At 46.1% G+C, this 18,765-nt stretch overlaps 8 protein-coding genes across 8 annotated transcripts; 3 read left to right on the top strand and 5 right to left on the bottom strand.

Annotated features, from left to right (window-relative positions):
- Positions 1-637: 637 nt before the first annotated feature.
- On the bottom strand, positions 638-2,283 carry N7495_009573 (aldehyde dehydrogenase family protein; the record flags this gene model as incomplete). Its single annotated transcript, XM_057212224.1, has 4 exons — positions 638-1,540; positions 1,601-2,034; positions 2,093-2,162; positions 2,221-2,283. 4 exons carry the CDS (start codon positions 2,281-2,283, stop codon positions 638-640), a joined length of 1,470 nt encoding a protein of 489 aa, XP_057059087.1.
- A 2,106-nt stretch (positions 2,284-4,389) lies between these two features.
- Positions 4,390-6,094, bottom strand: N7495_009572 (carotenoid oxygenase family protein; the record flags this gene model as incomplete). The annotated part of the gene is made up of 2 exons (XM_057212223.1): positions 4,390-5,129; positions 5,182-6,094. 2 exons carry the CDS (start codon positions 6,092-6,094, stop codon positions 4,390-4,392), a joined length of 1,653 nt encoding a protein of 550 aa, XP_057059086.1.
- Positions 6,095-6,425: 331 nt separating this feature from the next.
- On the top strand, positions 6,426-7,193 carry N7495_009571 (amidohydrolase family protein; the record flags this gene model as incomplete). The annotated part of the gene is made up of 2 exons (XM_057212222.1): positions 6,426-7,080; positions 7,135-7,193. 2 exons carry the CDS (start codon positions 6,426-6,428, stop codon positions 7,191-7,193), a joined length of 714 nt encoding a protein of 237 aa, XP_057059085.1.
- Positions 7,194-7,796: 603 nt separating this feature from the next.
- N7495_009570 (DNA repair protein SWI5) lies at positions 7,797-8,278 on the bottom strand (the record flags this gene model as incomplete). Its single annotated transcript, XM_057212221.1, has 3 exons — positions 7,797-7,965; positions 8,028-8,113; positions 8,174-8,278. The coding sequence occupies 3 exons, from the start codon at positions 8,276-8,278 to the stop codon at positions 7,797-7,799; spliced, it is 360 nt and encodes a 119-aa protein (XP_057059084.1).
- A 187-nt stretch (positions 8,279-8,465) lies between these two features.
- On the bottom strand, positions 8,466-10,033 carry N7495_009569 (uncharacterized protein; the record flags this gene model as incomplete). The annotated part of the gene is made up of 2 exons (XM_057212220.1): positions 8,466-9,803; positions 9,854-10,033. 2 exons carry the CDS (start codon positions 10,031-10,033, stop codon positions 8,466-8,468), a joined length of 1,518 nt encoding a protein of 505 aa, XP_057059083.1.
- Positions 10,034-10,490: 457 nt separating this feature from the next.
- N7495_009568 (nuclear transport factor 2 family protein) lies at positions 10,491-11,384 on the top strand (the record flags this gene model as incomplete). Its single annotated transcript, XM_057212219.1, has 3 exons — positions 10,491-10,575; positions 10,626-10,693; positions 10,746-11,384. The coding sequence occupies 3 exons, from the start codon at positions 10,491-10,493 to the stop codon at positions 11,382-11,384; spliced, it is 792 nt and encodes a 263-aa protein (XP_057059082.1).
- Positions 11,385-11,992: 608 nt separating this feature from the next.
- On the top strand, positions 11,993-14,109 carry N7495_009567 (fungal specific transcription factor domain-containing protein; the record flags this gene model as incomplete). Its single annotated transcript, XM_057212218.1, has 5 exons — positions 11,993-12,302; positions 12,368-12,840; positions 12,916-13,161; positions 13,215-13,930; positions 13,989-14,109. 5 exons carry the CDS (start codon positions 11,993-11,995, stop codon positions 14,107-14,109), a joined length of 1,866 nt encoding a protein of 621 aa, XP_057059081.1.
- Positions 14,110-14,630: 521 nt separating this feature from the next.
- On the bottom strand, positions 14,631-18,484 carry N7495_009566 (uncharacterized protein; the record flags this gene model as incomplete). The annotated part of the gene is made up of 2 exons (XM_057212217.1): positions 14,631-17,897; positions 18,017-18,484. 2 exons carry the CDS (start codon positions 18,482-18,484, stop codon positions 14,631-14,633), a joined length of 3,735 nt encoding a protein of 1,244 aa, XP_057059080.1.
- Between the last annotated feature and the right edge of the window lie 281 nt (positions 18,485-18,765).

Here is an 18,765-nt window from a genome sequence, read left to right as displayed (position 1 = left end):
TTTAATGTTTGGGCCTTGATTTTGACGTCAAAATCAAATCTAGCAGGTACCATCATATAGAAATTGAAAAGGTGCTGTCAATATCATGACTAAATGATGAATTGAATATGATTTTGAAGACGCAAAAGCCAGTTTGAGGCATTTGTAGACTAGAAGAACTACACATGCACGTCCATGTGAGCAGCATAGCACCATAAGTAGGCGGCTCTGGTCGTGCTTCCTTCATAAAAGCCCAAAACACCGGTATACAAGTTTTAGTAACAGGCCTGGTAGTTATGAGTTTTTGCTAAATCAGACACTCTCCCCTATCTTTCAATCATCTTAAAGTTCATTATATGACTTTTAGAAAGTAGATCATAATGTCCTCTTTTTGCGTCCTTTGATCATCCCCCCTGCCTTTATGAAGTTATTCAGAGTAAACAAGTGGGGCGCAGATCAGGGTCTGGTCGTGATCGTATCATGAGAAAGTGGGCCTTTGTGTGAATAGCCTCAAAATCACTAGGTACAAATTCAATCGGGGCCTGACACGAAAATTTGGACCTTTTCAAGTCCTCTTATTCCGTTGAAAAATGGAAAGATAATATTTCAGATGTTATCAAAACAGAAACTAATTAATTCATAGAACACCTAAAGAGCTTTAAAGGTCATCGACCTTGATCATGACACTCTTCACCTCAAGGTAGTTCTCTAGCATGCTAACAGTCCATCCCTCCCGACCAGAACCGCTTCCCTTATATCCACCGAATGGCATATCTCCCGCCGCGGTAGGACTAGTGCAGTTCACTCCAACAGTTCCAGCCTCCAAGTTCTTCACCATGCGAAGAGCACGACTGAGATCCTTTGTGTATACAGCAGCATAAAGCCCATACTCATTATCATTCGCCTTTTTAACAACTTCCGCCTCGTCGCGGAACGTGTTGATGTGAACAACAGGGCCAAAAATCTCCTCTTTCAATCCCCTGGCATCTTCTGGTGTCTCAAGGAAGATGGTAGGCATGATGAAAAGCCCCTTGGAGGACTCTGAGAAATCTTGTCCAATAGCCATCTTTCCATCCTTCTTTGCTCCCTCGATATAGGCTTGGACGTTCTTGAACTGTTGTTCATCTACCTGGGGGCCGTGAGTCGTTTCAGGCGACAATGGGTCACCAATCTTGACTGCGGAGAACTTCTCTTTGAACAACTCGATGAAGGCTGATGCGATGGATTCTTCCACATAGATTCTGGAGTTTGCCATGCAGACTTGTCCACTGTTCCACTGGATACTGTGCTTAGTCTCTTCAACTGCCTTCTCGATGTCGGCGTCAGAGAAGATGATGGCAGGGCTCTTGCCGCCCATCTCCAAGATAACCTTCTTGAAGTTAGATTTGGCGGCGGCCTCCTGAATAATACGGCCAGTTCTGGCTGATCCAGTGAAGCTCAGCACCCGCACGTCCATGTGGTGAGATAGCACGCTGCCGGAAATGTGACCGTGACCAGTGATGATGTTGAAAACACCGGGTGGGAATCCTACTTTATCAATCAGGGTAGCAGCAAAGGCAGACTTAGATGATTTATCAGCTATTAAAAGTCAAAAAAGCGATAATGAATGGATAAAACTCACTGTCAATGGAGCCTTTTCACTGCTCTTGATCACCACAGTGTTTCCTGCCATCAGAGCTGGCAGCGACTTGATGATCAGGAAAGCAACTGGCACATTCCAAGGGATAATTCCAGCAGTAACACCAAATGGCTGGCGCAGAGTCATGTTAACAAAGCCGGGGGTGTTCAGACTTGAAGTTCCAACATTTCCGAACCCTGCTTCAGAATAGTGATACAGGTTCTCAGCAGCGTGGAAAGACTCAAAATACATGGAAACAGGACGACCCATTGACAAAGCCTCGAGTTGAGCAAGCTCATTGTGAGACTCGAGGAACAGAGGGGCTAGCTTTTTGAAGTAGGCTCCCCTTTCAGCTGGGGCGAGGGCAGACCATGCTGGGAATGCTGCTTTGGCGGCAGCGACTGCAGCATTTGTGTCTTCTTCACTTGCCTCAAAAACTAAAATCAAAGCAATATTAGCACTGATTCCAGACTATGGAGTCTCAGGGCTAATTACCTTCAGCGACCTTCTCGCCTGTTGTTGGAGACACTACATCGAACGTGCGACCGTCGGACGATTCCACGAACTAAATAAGCAATATCAGTACACTGTTTACCCACTGAAGTATGATGATCCAAACAAACCTTCCCATTGATGTAAAGTCGAGTCTCAATGGACTCTGGCTTTGCTTGATAGGTTATAGTCATTTTGTATACCTATGTATTGTTCGTAATCTTCTAGCAATGATAGTTCTAATCTAGATAGGGGAGCAGTCTCATATTTGAACTGAACCAAGCTATGGAGGATTTTCTTTGTCATCCTAACTTCTAGTTTGGCGCGCTAATAGTTTGATCGTAATGCCGGGTTCATTCTTCCGATGAGTCTAGCGACTGACGTACCCCGCACATTATACCAAATAACAATCTCACTTGATTCCTTCGGTTCCTTCACTCCTGTTCCTTTGGTACTGCTTCCATTATACAAAGTAGCCGCGTTGCGGCCCCTGCCGTGTTGCCTAGCTTTGCCACTCCTCTATCAAAGTCTGCCGAGGCTCGGAGTAGTTGACATCCGCTCGGCTCGATCAATAGTTCCGATATCGTTAATTTGTAATCTGATGCGATCTATCTTCCGAGTGTTCGATTTCATATTTTCGAAGTTCTTCCCGAATGTGGGTACCCTAATTGTTCCTTTCTATCCTCCATCAAGTTAGGCTTGGCCCCCAACAACTAAACATTCTTAAGGCTTACTGTAGAATATTCTACTCCTTTGTAAGTTTAATGCTAGGAATTTAGTGACCCCCTTAGAAACTGAAAATTGTCTTCTTTAAAGGAGACCACAGTTAGATTCCAGACTTCAACCTTGAAAATGATGCTGAGAATGAGTGTACAATTAACTCTTAGGACGTATGATGATTACTGGGCATAGCTTCATGAGTGTACACTCTTCAAACATGCAAATTGTCTATCAGTATTCCCAGATATATGCACCTTCCAAAGGGAGTAAGGCTGGAAAACTAAGATGAACTACCGGCCGCTTTCTGACTTAATAAGTTGCCAATTTACTATGGACCCACGCTAACGCGGGTCTGACATATGCAAAAATTTCAATTTTCTCACCTTTAACCTTGATGAAGCCAAGGAGAATTCTATCAAGAGCTGGATTGATGACCTCGACAAGATTGGGATGCTTCCAAAGTTTGAACAGCTCTATATAGCCACTGAAAACATATTTTAGGCTCTTAGTCTATCTATAATTCGTGAAACCTTTGAGCCAAAATTGAGTTAGACGTTTCCTAGATCGTGTAAGCACAGAAAGGCTCTTGGCATTGGACGCTAGTACACATTAAGCATTCATAAATCAGTGATTAAAGACACTAGTATCGAAGCCACAAATATTTTCAATTTTGATCAGACCAGTTTCCAAATTTGAGTTGGGAAAGACCAATAGATCATACAAAAGAGCCATAGAAGTATATTAATATATCTAAAACGAACACAAATTAAGAGTCTGTTACCATGGTTGAAGCGATCTTAACCGGGGATTTTGACACGGGGCCCGGGCCGCGGATGGAACTATGCCTGGCCCGATCCACTGGGGCCAAATCCTGATACCCCTAACTAAACGTTTTCCAGACGTTCAGGGGTTAACTATTCAGCGTATTGACTACTGGGATGGAAAGAAAGATGAGGTGAAATTCGACTCAAAACTGGTTATAATGGATGACTCAGCATCGGAGCTGACATAAGTGATATAGGTCCACTTTTCATCATCCAATCACTACTCGAGAAGCTCATGAGTGAGATATGAGACTTGAGAGTTTTTGAAGGTTTCATAGAGACAGCACGTCTCAGACTGAGCTACCACATTAGGTGGTGCGAGAATCTTCACCGCTGTACTCTAGCGACTTGGAGGTGAATTATGCACTCATTTTTTCCCTTTATGACCCTGATCTAAGGCCAGCTCGAGATTATGTCACTGCAAAATGAAAAAAGGATATCGGCTTTTCAAGGCCATATAACACATTCTCACAAGACGATAATTATTAAAAATGATGAACTGATACATTCCTAGATATTGTGCAGCTGTTGATGCCAATTTGTCACAAAAATATTGCTTCCATATATACTATCAAGCCCAAATTAGAACCTTAGGCCACCTGAAAATAGAATTGGGTACTTGAGGAAGACAAAATTGAGCTTTCAAGACTCTGAGGTTCTTTAAAATAATCGAGTTGATTACAGTTCAAATTATTTACAAGAATAGTCTCGGGTCAAGACTTGAGAAACCACGCCATCGCTCAATTCACATAAGAATCAACTATAACCAGCCGAATACTGATGATTCAGCTGCCAATCAAGTAGCTTTTCAGCTGGTTTTACCGGACCGACATCACCTCCATCCACCCGACGCTTCTGCCATGCCACAATATCACGATGATCCACAAAATTTCCATGAAGCCCCAGTCGAAGCTTAAACGGAAGGTGAATAGTTGCAACCGGTCCCGCAGAAACACTCTGTGCATCAACAATGACAATATCATTCCGAAGAACGTCAAGGCGATTCAAAAATCCAATGATCCAGCCTTCTCCTTCACCACCCCCATCTTTTGGAATAAATGAGGGTTCCTGGAACGTGGCGCGTGGTCCTGCCCATAGAACATCTTCCATCTGACCCTCCCACGTGTAGTGACCAAGGACATTGAAGAGCCCTCCAGCCGGGGATCCACATACGGCATAGTCGTATTCACGCGTGGGATCAATCCGGGCTTGCCAGAAGTGGTTATATTTCTTTGTGACATATCGATCGTCAATGCGGGAGAACTCCCCACTGGTGTTCCAAAGAATCTCGGGCTTCACATGTGAGCCTGTCTTGGTGCTTGGGTCAAATATCCAGCGATGAGTGACGCTCGTCAGTCTGTTTCTAGTAGCGAGGTTGCTGGCGGACTCTCCTTCAGGCGGAAAATAGAAGAATACATTGCCATCGGAGACTGTGATGTCGAAGACTATATTGCCTTCCTCGTTTTCGTAGCAGCCAGCGACGTGTCCGTGAAAAGCTGTGATTAAGTTCAGTGTAGGAACGGTATCGGATTAATGAATTTATCTTACCGTTCTCTGCCTGGAGCCAAACGATATCTTCAGGCTTACCGCCTCGTCTTGGCACAATGCCATACCACTGGCTTTCCTTTGGATCCCAGGCCCAGTGGTTACCGCCTTTCCTGAGTCGATCGGCTGAGCACTTGAGAGGCGTCATGGGAAGAATAAGATAGTTCTCTGAAATGCCACAATCATGTATCATGCCGCAGAATGGAGCTTTATACCACGCCTCTTCTGTCTTAGTTCCATCTAGGTCGATAGTATAAACGACAATATCGCAAGAGCCATCATTGCCATCACCACCAGCTTCATATCCGAAACAGATCATCTCGCCAGTCTTAGGATCGAACTTTGGGTGGGCAGTAAAAGTGGGCGTTCGCACTTGACCTTCAAAATCATATCGACCAATCGTCTCCAAAGTCACTGGGTCCATAGCATACGGTGGACCATCTTCTTTAGTGGCTAACAACATACCTCTCCAGAAAAAAATGTTGGTGTTTGCAGCCGTGCGAATAACTCCTTTGACAGACTCAGAGTCCGTGTATGGATTACGATACTTCCCGAACAAGCTCTTCTTAGCCGCGGTTTCGGCGAGGAATCTGTCTGTTCTGGCATATCTCTGTTTGTAATCGACATGGCCATTTTCAATCCGAATAGCCGTGACATTGCCATCGCCATTAAAATGGATGTCTTCTTCGAATATTGGTGGAAATCTGTGATCTGGCTGTATCCGGTAAAAGGTGCCATTGATCTCTGGTGGAATGGTGCCGTCCACCTCCAGGTCAAGGATATCGCCCTCAAGTCTGAAGGGAGCATTAAATGTCTGGAAGACTGCTGTCTGGGGATACTTGGTTTGATCTCCTTTCCTCCACCCGCTGACGTATGGATAGTCAACAGAATCGACAATGTCGTACATATGAGCCATGTTTGGTCGAGCTTTCTGTCGCAATTGAATCGTTGAGATCTACCTTCTTCCAGATTGATCCAACCTGATCAACTCTAATGACTGTATTTAATTCTATTGAAGACGATCCAAGCGCTGTGAGTGGTCTGATGCCGGGTTGAAGCTGAGCGTCCTCGGCTTATTGATGCCGATGGTGTACTCGAAGTATCGGAAACAGCCAATCCACAGACTTGCCGAACTGGTAACGGAGAATCAAATAATGAATCACTTAGAAAAAGAATTTCTCTAGAAAGGAGATATTTCCTTCAAGAGTTTCTCAATACACCTCATCAATTTCCAAGATTCAAGAAAAATGATCGCAAAAGGTACTATTGCGGTTGAGGAAGCAGTGATTAGTCCCGGCACCGCATGGCTGCTAGAGGAGGCGCAGAGTATCCTCACACCCGGCAATGCAGGTCCAGAGGCAGTGACAGCTCACAGAACCCGTTTGATGGATATCCACGGTCGTAGACTTCAGGCAATGGACGCAAAAGGTGTCGAGTATATGCTACTGTCACTGACATCGCCCGGCTGTCAAGGAATTCCCCATCAGGCCCTAGCTGAGAAGTCAGCCACAGATTTCAATGACTGGCTGGCAGGAGAAGTTGCAAAAAATCCCAGTCGCTTTGGTGGACTGGCAGCGCTCTCTATGCATGATCCCTCTCAAGCTGCGGCAGAGTTGGAGCGGGCTGTTAAGGACTTGAAGTTCTTTGGGGGTTTATTGAACGACTTCCAGAGCCTGGGTGTTGATGGAACAGGCAAAGGGTACTTTGATACCGCTTTTTATGATCCATTTTGGAAGAAGGTTGAAGATTTGAATGTGCCAATCTACCTTCACCCCAGATACCCGACATCGAAACATCTTGAATCACCAGCGTATGCATACTGTGATCGAATGCATTTACTTGGTGCAGGTGTCCAGTTTCACCTGGACCTTTCGTTCCACATCTATGCTATCTGCGCTTCAGGTACGTGACAATCTTGTGGAAAAGACGTGAGATATGCTAATTTATTCTTTGCAGGTGTTTTTGATCGTTTCCCTGGCGTGAAAATCGTGGTCGGTCATCTAGGTGAAAAGTAGGAACCGAATATTCTTTCTTTATGAAGCAGAAAAGTAACAGACTACAGTATTCCTTTCAATCTCTGGAGAGCCTCACATTGGTATAATAAACCTAGCAAGAAAGTTGCACGTCCATCGAAAGAGGATTACAAATATTACTTCCAGAAAAATGTGTTCATCACGACTTCTGGGAATTTCTCAACCCTAGGCCTTAAATTCTGCATCGAAGAACTCGGTGCTGAGAGGTGTCTATATTCGATTGGTAGGTTACTCCTCATTTCTGTTGAATCAAGCTCAAATATCTTGCAGATACACCATACGATCAGATAGAAGAAGCGCAGGACTGGTGGAAAACTGTGGATCTTGATGAAAGGACCAAGGATCAGGTGTCAAGGGAGAATGCAATTCAATTATTCAAGCTTCCCTTAGAGATTTAGTTTGGCAACACATTATCAGTATAAGTTTAAAGCTACTAGTCTAAACATGAAACTGTGTGTTTTGCATCGATAGTTGATAGCTGATCTGATTGAACATGATTTGAAAACCACAGAAGTACCATTGAAAGACTAGCTCCCTACAAGACAAAAGTGCCTTTAAGATGAGCATCAAAGGTATCCACACAATCTAGCTTTGTTCCGAAACAGATTCAATCGCGTGGAATCGCGACAAGACGGTCGCAAATGGCACGCCCTCAATTTCTGTTATGATGCCGATTAGAAGCCAAGCAATGTCCTTGAGTACATTGTATTCATGCAGCATCTGAATATAGCTGTGTACCTCCACTTTGGCGTCGCTAAATCGAAAAATTACTAAATATTTATTCAGGGTAGGAGAAAATTGGAACGAATGTTATACGTGTCTGGAACCCCCATCTCTTCGATTGAGGATTGCATGGAGATGAGTGTGCGGCGCACTTCATAGATTTGGGCTTTCATATCAGCCTAAAAATATTCATCTATTAGTGAAGGCCTGCACTTAAAATCTGAGACTGGAAGTCTGACAAGAGTTTGAGCTCGAAATTCGTTGGAACTAGTGAGCAACGTCTCGCCCGAGATATAAATCGTGCCAGATTCAACCAGGGGTCCCGAAAGTTCCGAGAGGTCCATGATGAATGTGTTTAGGGAATTGGTCAGGTGAGTGAAGTGAGAGAGATGAAAGAGGCAGAGAGAGGATGATAGAAACTGAGGAAAACGGTGAAAGTAAACAGGATGACAATACGGACACTTCTCATACCACTTTCGCACTGATTAATTACACAGAATCTTTGGAAGATAAGATATTTCAGCTACTGGCCTACCAAGAATCTTCATTCTGGTAGTGTTCAACAGAAACTTCAGTCTCGTCTGACTTTTTCTCATCTAACACAGGCAAGGAATTGTTGATTTCCTCCAAACTCTTTCCCTTCAAATCAGGTATAACCAGGAACGTCCATACAGCCAGGATGAGATTACTGGCGCCCCAAATATAACAGTACTTTGGGCCCCAGTTCAATGATCCAGGATTGATGAAATATGGTGTGCAGTACGTCGCCAACCATCCGAACACATAATTAGCTCCTACCGCAAGACCAACCGTTTTCGACCGCAGCCTCTGAGACGGAATCTCGATCGTCAATGCCCAGAGAACAGGGCCCTGACCGACACCATATGTCCAGGTGAAAAGAGTTCCCATCGCCACCAGAAGCTGGGCAGCAGTGTACGAACCGACGCCGAACTTGGTATAAACGGCCGCAATGATGAACATCAGAGCGGCGTTGATGACAGAGCAAACTCCCAACAAAACTCGTCTTTCAATATACTTAATGACGAAGAATGCGCTCATGTTTCCAGTGAGTGCAATCGCGAGACTCATCATCACCCATACAAACTCGTTCGTGACGCCAGCTTGGGCATAGAAGTACACGGAGTAGCTGGAGAAAAAGATTATCCCACTGCCTGTCTGAGCAACGCTGCAGCAAATACTGAGAATCGTTCTTTTCAGGTCTGGTCCACGGAATGCGTCAACAAAACGCACAAACTGGGTTGAAGTACTTTCCAACAGCCACGCCTCTCTGATCTTAGCGAGCTCGGCGTTGATTTTGCTTTCGTCGCTGATCCCTCTCAGCTTGCGGATTGCATCTGCTGCTCTTGCTTCCTCGCCATGACGCACATAGTACCGTGGACTGTCTGGCAGAAAGAAGAGGCCGACGGAAAGTCCGACTGGAATGGCAAACATGACTCCGAGTGGAATCTGGTATGACATTTTGGAAGAATATTGTGTAGTATAGTTGTCGACAAGGATTCCGATCAAGGCACCGAATGAGGTCTGGAAGGTGACCAGGCCTACAGCTGAACCACGGAGATGAGTGGGTGCAATCTCGCCGAGGTAGGTGGCAGAGTAGGTCAGATAAAAGCCGTTCGATAGGCCGAGAAGCAGACGTCCGGCATAAAGGGCCCCGATATGGATGCTACTTATCTGCAGGATGATGGCCATACAGGATACAAGGGATCCAATCCAGAGCCCTAGCCTGTTACTGATCAGACCTCCATATTTGAAGATGAAAAGACATGCAACAAGGCCGCCGAGCTGCATGAGGCTCTGAATCAGGGTCTGCACTGAAGTGCTGAGATTATAGCCTAGGGCAGTATCTGGCTTTAAAATGGTTCAGTAAGTGTTCAGGCATAGTTCCAGGAGAAAAATACATCAACATAGCCAAAGATGGTGAGAAATCCCGGCATGCTCTGGAAACCAGAGACGGCAGCAGAGTCATATCCATACTGAAACTGGGCCATGGCGATGAAAATAGAGACTGCCACCACTACCTTCTCCTCCCATATCAGAGAAAAGACATTACTGCCTTCAATTTCTTGAATTTCTGCCATCGTAGTCGGTTGATGACTCGTGCTTATTGATAGCCTCATCCAGAGTAGAAATCCGGAGTATCAAGTACTGCTTGAATCCTGAAGGAGTACAGTGAAGTGGCAAGTGGGCTGTTCAATCAAGCCAGACCATCTTGGAGCTGGCACATAAGCTCCTCCACAATTTACGCCCTGTCATCGCTAATTGTTGCCGACATGTTATCAGCAAGTCAATCATGTCGGCTGTAAACTTGGTTATAGATGATTCGCAAACTCAGTCGTTATTTGAAACCGATAATTCTTTGCTACTCTAGAAGCTTCAAAAATTCGGCTTCATTTCTCCGAGGGGCGGCCTCGCATCATTTTCAGCAAGCTCTGATATGATTTAAAAGGTACTTCAAATGAACTAGATTTGGTCTCAATACGAACTCTCCGTGAAAAATTTCATCTCTCTCGCCGTCAATAATTCCTATCTCGCACCATGGCGGGAATTACCCAGATTTCTGAAGCCTCGGCTTTGATTACTCAGGTGCAGCAGCTCTCGTACGAATTGGCCAAGCTCAAAGGTAAATCTGGAAAAGGAGGTTTCTGTATAGCCTCACTGATATCAGTCCAGGAGAGTCGGATGTTCGGAAGCTCCACCATAAATATGGTTACTATCTGGACAAATGTCTGTACAAAGAGGTAAGAAGGCACACCTGTGAAGAAGTTATGCACAGATAGTTTATGAAAGCAGGTGGCGGACCTCTTCGCCGATCACCCAGACACATACGTCCAGTTTCTCAATGGCCGCTTCCATGGAAAAGAGGGAGTCAACCGTCTTTACCTTGAGCGATTTGCAAACAGATTTGTCAACGGCCGTAACGGACCTATGGAAGGGTGGCTTCTTGATCATCTAATGGCGCAAGATATTATCGACTTCGATCCAGAAGCAGGGAGAGCTAAAGGTCGAGCGCGAACGTTGATGAGCGCGGGCACCCACCAATCCATTCCATCTGATTTCCCAGGTGGGCTTCGCCAGTGGTGGGAAGGAGGACTGTACGAGAACGAGTACATCCTGCAGGGTGACAAGTGGAAGATCCTGCGGCTTCGGTACTACCCATTTTGGCATGGTACTTTTGAGTCTGGCTGGAAGAATTGCACCAACTATATCCCCTTGTACAAGGAGACTTTTCCTGTTGATGTAGTTGGTCCGGATGAGATACTTGATGACGTGTCTCTTTGGCCTGATACACGAGTCATTCCTTTTCATTATAAGCATCCTATCACAGGCGAGGATGTAGCTGAACCTGATATGCAGGCCCCTAAGCTGCGCGATATAGGAGATCCAAGCACTGCCCCACCGGCAAGGACTATCACAGACTGGGGCTTTTGATCGATTAGAAGTTTAGAGTCCACAGTAGGTATTTATCAGTTTATCTAATGATATGTCGCTTCAGAGTAGAAGCAATCCCTGTAGTTTATTAGGAATGCCTGTTTCTTACCAAACTGGACAGGTCCACTGGTAGGTGTGAATGAAATTTAGATATTGATATCATTGCTTCCCCACTTCCCCGCAAATCCCCGCATATTCAACTGCCGAGTATGGGGTGCAGCGCCCCACGCCTTACCTTAAATCAGTAGTTCCCTTCATACCTAGGTCAATCATCACACCATGTCGACCCAGAGACCAAGAAAAGGTCGGACGGCAATTAGCTGTGACCGTTGTAGGAGTCGCAAGACAAAGGTAAAGCTAGCTATACTTCTATGTATTATCTACAAGCTAACAAATGTTCTAGTGCAATAATCCAGGTAAATATTGACCGGATCTAACCTCGGCATATCGTTTTATTTTTTTCTGGATAACTGACAACATATTATCTGATCTGTTCAGTCCCTGGACCATGTGATTACTGTAGTAGTACAAGATCAGAATGCCACATCGACCCAGCCAAGGGACGACAACGGCCGTTCTACTTCGTGTCGGAAGAAGAGTTTCGCAACATGCAGGAAATCGTCAAATATTACCTTCCTGAAACTGAGCTTACGCCGGAGAACCTGCGTTCGATCGCCTCAAATTGCAAAAAGGCCACTCATGATCTCCCCGTGTCACCTATCTCGATCTCACCCGCTGTACCTCCTAGCGCGGGTACCAGTCGAATTCCAGACGACTGTCTCGAGTATTTTGAGATTAGCTCCTTACATGTGCCTAATATGATTGCCAGTACTGATACAGAGAGGGCTATACTACAGGATATCTCGCACTTGCATCAGAAATTAGGCTGTCTCCTTACCGATTCCCAAGGCCAGTGTCGTGAGTTGACACCTAGTTACCTTATATACAACCCTTATTCCGCGCTAATAATCATCCCCATCTAGGGTACATGGGTTCTGAGTCTGGTGTCTCATTCAACGCTGCAATAAAATGCTTCAAGAATGACGGCCTCAATACGCCTCCAATTCCAGATCTAATTCCCGGAATGGTAACTGTGAGAATGCCACTCGCAAATCAGAAACCTGGACAAAGAGATATCCCCCTACCTATTCAATCAGCATGTCAACGTCTTATAATGCGGTACTTTGAAGAGGTCCACTGTCTTTATTGGCTTTACTCTTCAGAGAGGTTTTACAACCAGCTAGAGGAGACATACCGCACTCCACAGAAAAACCAAACCGCATCATGGAAATGTTCTCTCTACTCTATTCTCTCAATTGCAACACTGGGATCATCGTATCCTGAGAATCTTCACGAGGTTGTTGCTCCAGCCGAGTATCTAGAATACGCAAAGTCTTTTCTTGCGGGTGTTTGTGATGAAGCGAGTCTGGACAGTGTTCGTGCTATGGTCCTATTGGTAAGTATCTTCTTGCTCTACCTCCAGGTTAACCTTGGTAGGCATTGCGATGTTTGGAGGCTGATTTTGTAACAGGCAACCGCGATGCAATCACAAGGCTTTTCAAATACCGCGTACCTTTACACCAGCCTAGCTGTTCAGATAGCGACTTCTCTAGGCTTGCACTGCGACAAGTACACCACTTCGCATGGTCGAGTCGAAAAGGAACACGCGCGTCGCATCTGGTGGTCTCTCGTTGTATTCGAGCAAGATATATCACTGCGCCTGGGAAAGCCATGTGCAACAGAAGATTCCTTCTATCCGCCCCTCCCCTCTGAAGCGGTACTGCATTTTTTTCTTCCCTCACTTCCATTCCCCATATCTAACTTGAACAGATTCTGCCATCCGGCCCATACAGTCCACCAGACTATTTACAAAGCTGCAGCAAACTCAGCCAGATAGCTAAAACAGCCCGAAAACACATATACAAAAACCCACTTATGCTCGGCCTTAAACTAGAAATAAATACAGTTCAAGATATAATGGCTTCTTTGACAGAATGGGAGAATACCCTCACACCACACTTGCGTCTCTCTGTCATGGCTGCTCCTCTGTACCGCAGACCAATTTCCATCCTACATTTGAGATACCATAGTACCCGCATCTTAGTCGGGCGCCCATTCCTCCTCTATCAACTCGTCTGCCGGAAGAAGCAGAAAGAGCTACCGGAACTAAACAGTCTCGAGTTCTTTACTATAGCCTGTGTTGTATCTGCAGAGCAAATGCTAGATATTCTACAGGGCATGGTTAGCGAGGATCTACATTCCAAGCTCATCGCGCTGGACTTCTTCTATGCGTTGGATATTCTTCAGGTTTTCTTGGCGCTGTTTGCTTTAACGAAGGCTGAAAAAGAATTCAATAATGTTTGTAAGTGTCTACAGGTTTTGCAGGCAATGGGGACGACAGGATTTGGTGAGATGATGATTTCGGAGGTGTTATTTGAGCTTATGGAATGGGGGTTGTTTCCTGATCATTCGGATCCTCGGCATTCTTTACAGGATTTGAATGCTTCGTTGTCTGGGCTTGATGCTATGAGTGAGTTTTATGATCGGTGGGTCTCTTTTTAATCTCTTGGATTAGCGCTTGTGCATTCTACTTACGTTGGCTAGTGTCTTTGGTAGCGATATCCTTCTCAACCAGACGTCTGGCACGATATTTTCTCAACTTGATATTCCGTCAGACTTGCCGAGTGAAGAAGAAATGGGCGATATTCTATACGCTTCTGTATAGTGACGTGTTGAATATTTTATGTGAGATATATGTATTTTCTTGTTGACCTAGGAAGTCTCTTCAACATCAAAGTCATTCCCCCATTGGTGTACATATGGTCTGGTCAAAATGAGAGTCGTAAATGCATATAATTCTGCAAGTTCAAATCCAAGTTGAAAGGGTGAAATTCATAGACAAAATTCAAATACATGATCACCGAGGAGTAACACTTTTGATAGGAATGATACTCCGGTGGAAGTAGCTCCTTGATGCAACCTGCCAACGTTAAAAAAAAGGGGTATAGATATTTTGGAGGGTAAAATTGAAAGAAAAGATGAAGGTGCGATTCGTCAAAGTCATCTCAGAAAGACGAATGTCATATCGAAGCGTGGGAAAATTTAGGTCGAGAAAGAATCAAACAACATAAAAGGTGCAAAGGGGATATGCCAAAATCAATGTAACTTAGGGAGTGGCAGCAAAGAGGTGACTAGGAAAAGCGAAGAACTCATTCCAGTAATAAAGCCTACCAATTTACAAGGATACTACGAGGGAGTCCTCTGCTTACTCACCAGCCCATCTTGCTCCCACTCATCTAGGAGACGCGAAACTTCCCGGAAAGAAACAGGCTTGGTGAGAAATAGATCCATACCAGATGCCATGGCCTCGGATGCATCGCGTGGGCTGCTCAACCCAGTCAACGCGATAATGATTGCTGGTTTGCGACCATCATGCTCTTTCTCCAGTGAACGGATTGCCCTTGTTGCCTCAAGGCCCGTCATCACTGGCATCGAAATGTCCATGAAGATAATGTCATAACCATTCGGCATCTGCTCAACTGCATCAACAGCAATCTTTCCGTTTTCGGCGCCTACCAATTCCGTGATGCCACGTCTTTTCATGAGTGTCATCATGAGGTTCAGATTGATACGGTTGTCATCTACGACGAGAATCCGTGCTGTCTGCGAAGGACTAGCGGGAGTTTCTGCTGGCAGTGGTGCCAGGGATGTCTCCATGGCCTTTACTTTGGCAATTGGCACTGGAGGCGAAATTTCACTTGCGTCAACGACTTCCGTAGAAAATTCGGAAATTGTCGGTGACACGAGGGGATGAATAACGGGAGAAGAGACGGCAGTATGCGAGGTTGAAGGTACTCGTATAGGCAAATCCATGGGATCATGCAAGACAGATATTGGCGTGACAGCTGCTGACTGCGCGTGCTGAAGTGCCTTCAGCAATCTACGAGCCAGCTTATGTGGCCCACAGGGCCGCCGAATGATATCTACCGAAGAAGCAAGAGGTATCCATTCGGAACGTACGACGCTATAATCCATTGCGCGGTGACAAAGGACCAGAAGGGCCGGCAGCGCCGTTGAAAGACCATACTTGCGCAATTCATGTAGGTGGTCTTCTTTCACGAGCAGAATATCAATGGGCTCTGAAGGGGGCCAGTTGACAATTCTCATACCGAACCAATCGGTCATATAGCGGGCAATCTCAGCCCAAGATGAATCTTCTGCCACTTGGGCAGATTCTACACCCCAAATAGCGACCTGCTTTCCCGGATAATCCTTGCGAAGCATGATTGATTGGGTCAGGGTCTCCATTTGATGCGGAGAATGGCTGTCAGTCTCGACAAATGGGCTTTCTGTTCCCACAGATCGGGCCAAGGGGAGAGACACGCGAACGACAGTGCCCTCACCAATACGACTGCGAACACGTATATGCCCATTCAAAGACTTGACAAGGCTGCGCACAATAGATAGCCCTAGACCGGTTCCCACAGCCAATGTATCCTCTTGAGCAAAGGGTGTGTAGAGTCGCCCACGCAAGAATTCTTCAGATATACCTCTACCAGTGTCTGACACAGTTAAAGTGACCATATCTTCGAGTCCCTGTCGCCGAGAATGACCTTCAGAGTGGCTGGATGCCTCAAGGCTGAGACATACCCGCCCAGAATCGGTGTATTTCATTGCGTTTCCGAAGATATTCATCACAATTCGTCGCAGCGCACCTGGTTGAGTTCTATAAACCCAGTCGCGGTGCTGTATGTCCAGAACTACTTCCACATTAGACTGATGGCTCCGTGGTTTCGGAGCGTTGCTCGAGAAAAGCATGGGTAAATCGGCGGAGGCAGTAGAGTTTTGGCCATACGTATGACCTAGGCAAATGCCTTCTACGACTTCTTCGGTCAGGATCGCAAGATCTGTTATGACATATGAGTCCAGATGAGACCCAAGTTTGCGAGTTCCTTTGAAGTCAAGTGGCGACTCATTCTTTCGTTTCAGCGACTTCAAGGTGCGCTCAAGTGAGACGACTTTGCTGAAGTCGAGCACCTGGTTCATCGTATCGAGCAATGTCCGGCCGCAAGCATTGACAGTCTCTAGCAATGAATCTTGGAATTCATTGAGATTAGTAGTATTCAGGAACTCAGCTGCGGCTAAAATTCCATGGAGCGGACTTCGAAGTTCATGGGAGATACTCCCAATAAAGTCACCTTTCTGTCGGTCTGCAATTAGTGACTCGACTCGGCTGTACTCTGACATGATAGATGAACCAAAGCCCATGACAGAGCTTAGCTCCACAGCAGAGGTAAAGACCTGAGTTTCAAGGGTTGTCCAGCAAAAGCAACCGGAAAACCACTGAGACCCTATCGTACTCCATAGAGGTACAAAGATGATCTGAGTGGCGTTGGGAAAATACTGGTTAAGCATCGTATTCTCTGCTGCCTTTCGTCGTTTCCCTAAAGGATTGGACATATCAAAGGTCGGTCTATCAGTGGGAGAACGATTCGGAGCTAGAAAGTCCCCATTGCGAGGCACTTTGTCATCGTCATCGGACGACGTGATCAGCCCGTCGCGGTGGAACGACCATAACTTTCCCCTCGGATAACGTTTGAGAAGTAATGTTAAGAAAGACCGATCCAAACTGGCCGTCGGGCAATCAGTCATCGAACCTGTATGGGGAAAGAATGGTTCGTCATTCGTGGACATAGACAGAATTGCAGCAGGACCGCTCGAGTCACTTGACGAGCAGTCGCTTCCACTGATATCATTCTCTGCCAAGGCACTGTGGTTGTTTGCCTCGAAAAATACCACGCCGCCCTCATTACTCAGATCAAGACTCTCACGCAGGAGATTTGCAGCTCGACGAAAACACCAAGAGTTACCTTGCGAATCATCTGTAGGAAGTGGATTTCGACTACTGCTGGTAATCCACTCTGGAAGCGAGCTCAACCCACCAGATGTGCCCGTCTCTTGTTTTGAATCGGAGAACTGGGAGCTCACTGACGGAGCGGTCATACTGGGTGACCGAGGATTTCTATGGGATGCCTGGGACACTGTCCGTGGTGAGTTTCCCGGGCTGTCTCCAGGCATGCTGATACAATTTTCGAAGGATGGATTTGTCGAGTGTGGGCCACAGCTGTCCGCACGTGATAATTCGGTCGTGTTAACAAAACTTGAGCTACCATCAACGAAGTAGCTTAGTCCTCGAGATAAACGGGCTGCCCGCCGCCCCTCTGAAGCCTCTCGGCAAACTTTCAGATAATCTATAGCCAGTGCTGACAGTGTTCCCAGTGTGTCTTTTTCCAATGGCATCAGTCCATCACGCGGACTCTTGTCCATCACAAAGAAACAGCCCAGGTTGATACCTTTTTCGGTAGTCAAGGGGGTTCCAGCGTAAAATCGAAGATTCGGATCGTTCTGGACAAACGGCAATTGCTGGTATCGCTCGTCCATAGCCATATCGTTTACGACCAGGAAGTTGTATAGAGAGTTTTCGGGGTCGGGGGGTGGAAGCGCAACAGTATCCTGTCGTACCAATCAGACAATCTATCCTTACTCTGTTTTTCGGCGCCTTCATGGTGTTGGTTTGCGTATCGGGGGGTTTGGAAGACAGTCGATAGTCATGCTGGGTCCTATATACTTACTCGGCAAATGCTCCACGTCAGCTGGCTCCCCGTCGAGCCCAGCCAGAGTTGATCTTTGTCGTCATGCGCTGAAGTTTCGCTCAAATTGAGAGACTGAGTTGCTTCAGCCAGGACATATTGTTTATTCCGACCAAGAACGCATATGAAAGCACGTTCGGCATTTAAGCGTAATGCAGCCAATTGTGCAAACGATGTGAGGGTTTTGTTGGATGTGCCCAGGACCAACGTTTCCGGGCCAGCTGCAATGGAGGAGGGCGCCGTCGAACTATGTCTGGAACTTCGTGATCCATCTGGCGAAGACGTGGGTATTGGACTTCCGGTACTTCTAGGTAAACCATCTTCCACATTCGTCTGCCATGAAGGGACAATGCCTGTAGGTCTGACAGGATCGTAGAAGCGGTAGAGTTCACGTAGTCTCCGGTCTGTATTATGCTCGGCCTTCCTCTGAGCTCTCGAGAGGGGCTCCATGGTTGTGAAATGATCGCAAAAATGGAGAATGTTGAGGTCACGTCCGCATTCTGGGGACTCCGTCAAAGTCGGAGGTGAGAGGTGGAACAGAAGCCTAGTTGAAGTTGGGTACTGAGCAGGTTGGATCAAGTTCGGTTTGAAAGACGCAGTAAGCTAGACACGCGATAAATCAGTCGTTAGTCATACAGGAAAGATGCAAAAGAAGGGCGAATTACATCCGAAAGCCAGATCAGTAATTCTGCCACACAGTCATAGAAGGATCTTAACCGTCAAGGTGTATG

The sequence above is a fragment of the Penicillium taxi genome, assembly GCF_028828555.1.
Source record: "Penicillium taxi strain IBT 34144 chromosome Unknown utg000006l_segment0_segment0, whole genome shotgun sequence".
NCBI lineage: Eukaryota > Fungi > Ascomycota > Eurotiomycetes > Eurotiales > Aspergillaceae > Penicillium > Penicillium taxi.
This window is presented reverse-complemented; position numbering and strand designations above follow the sequence as displayed.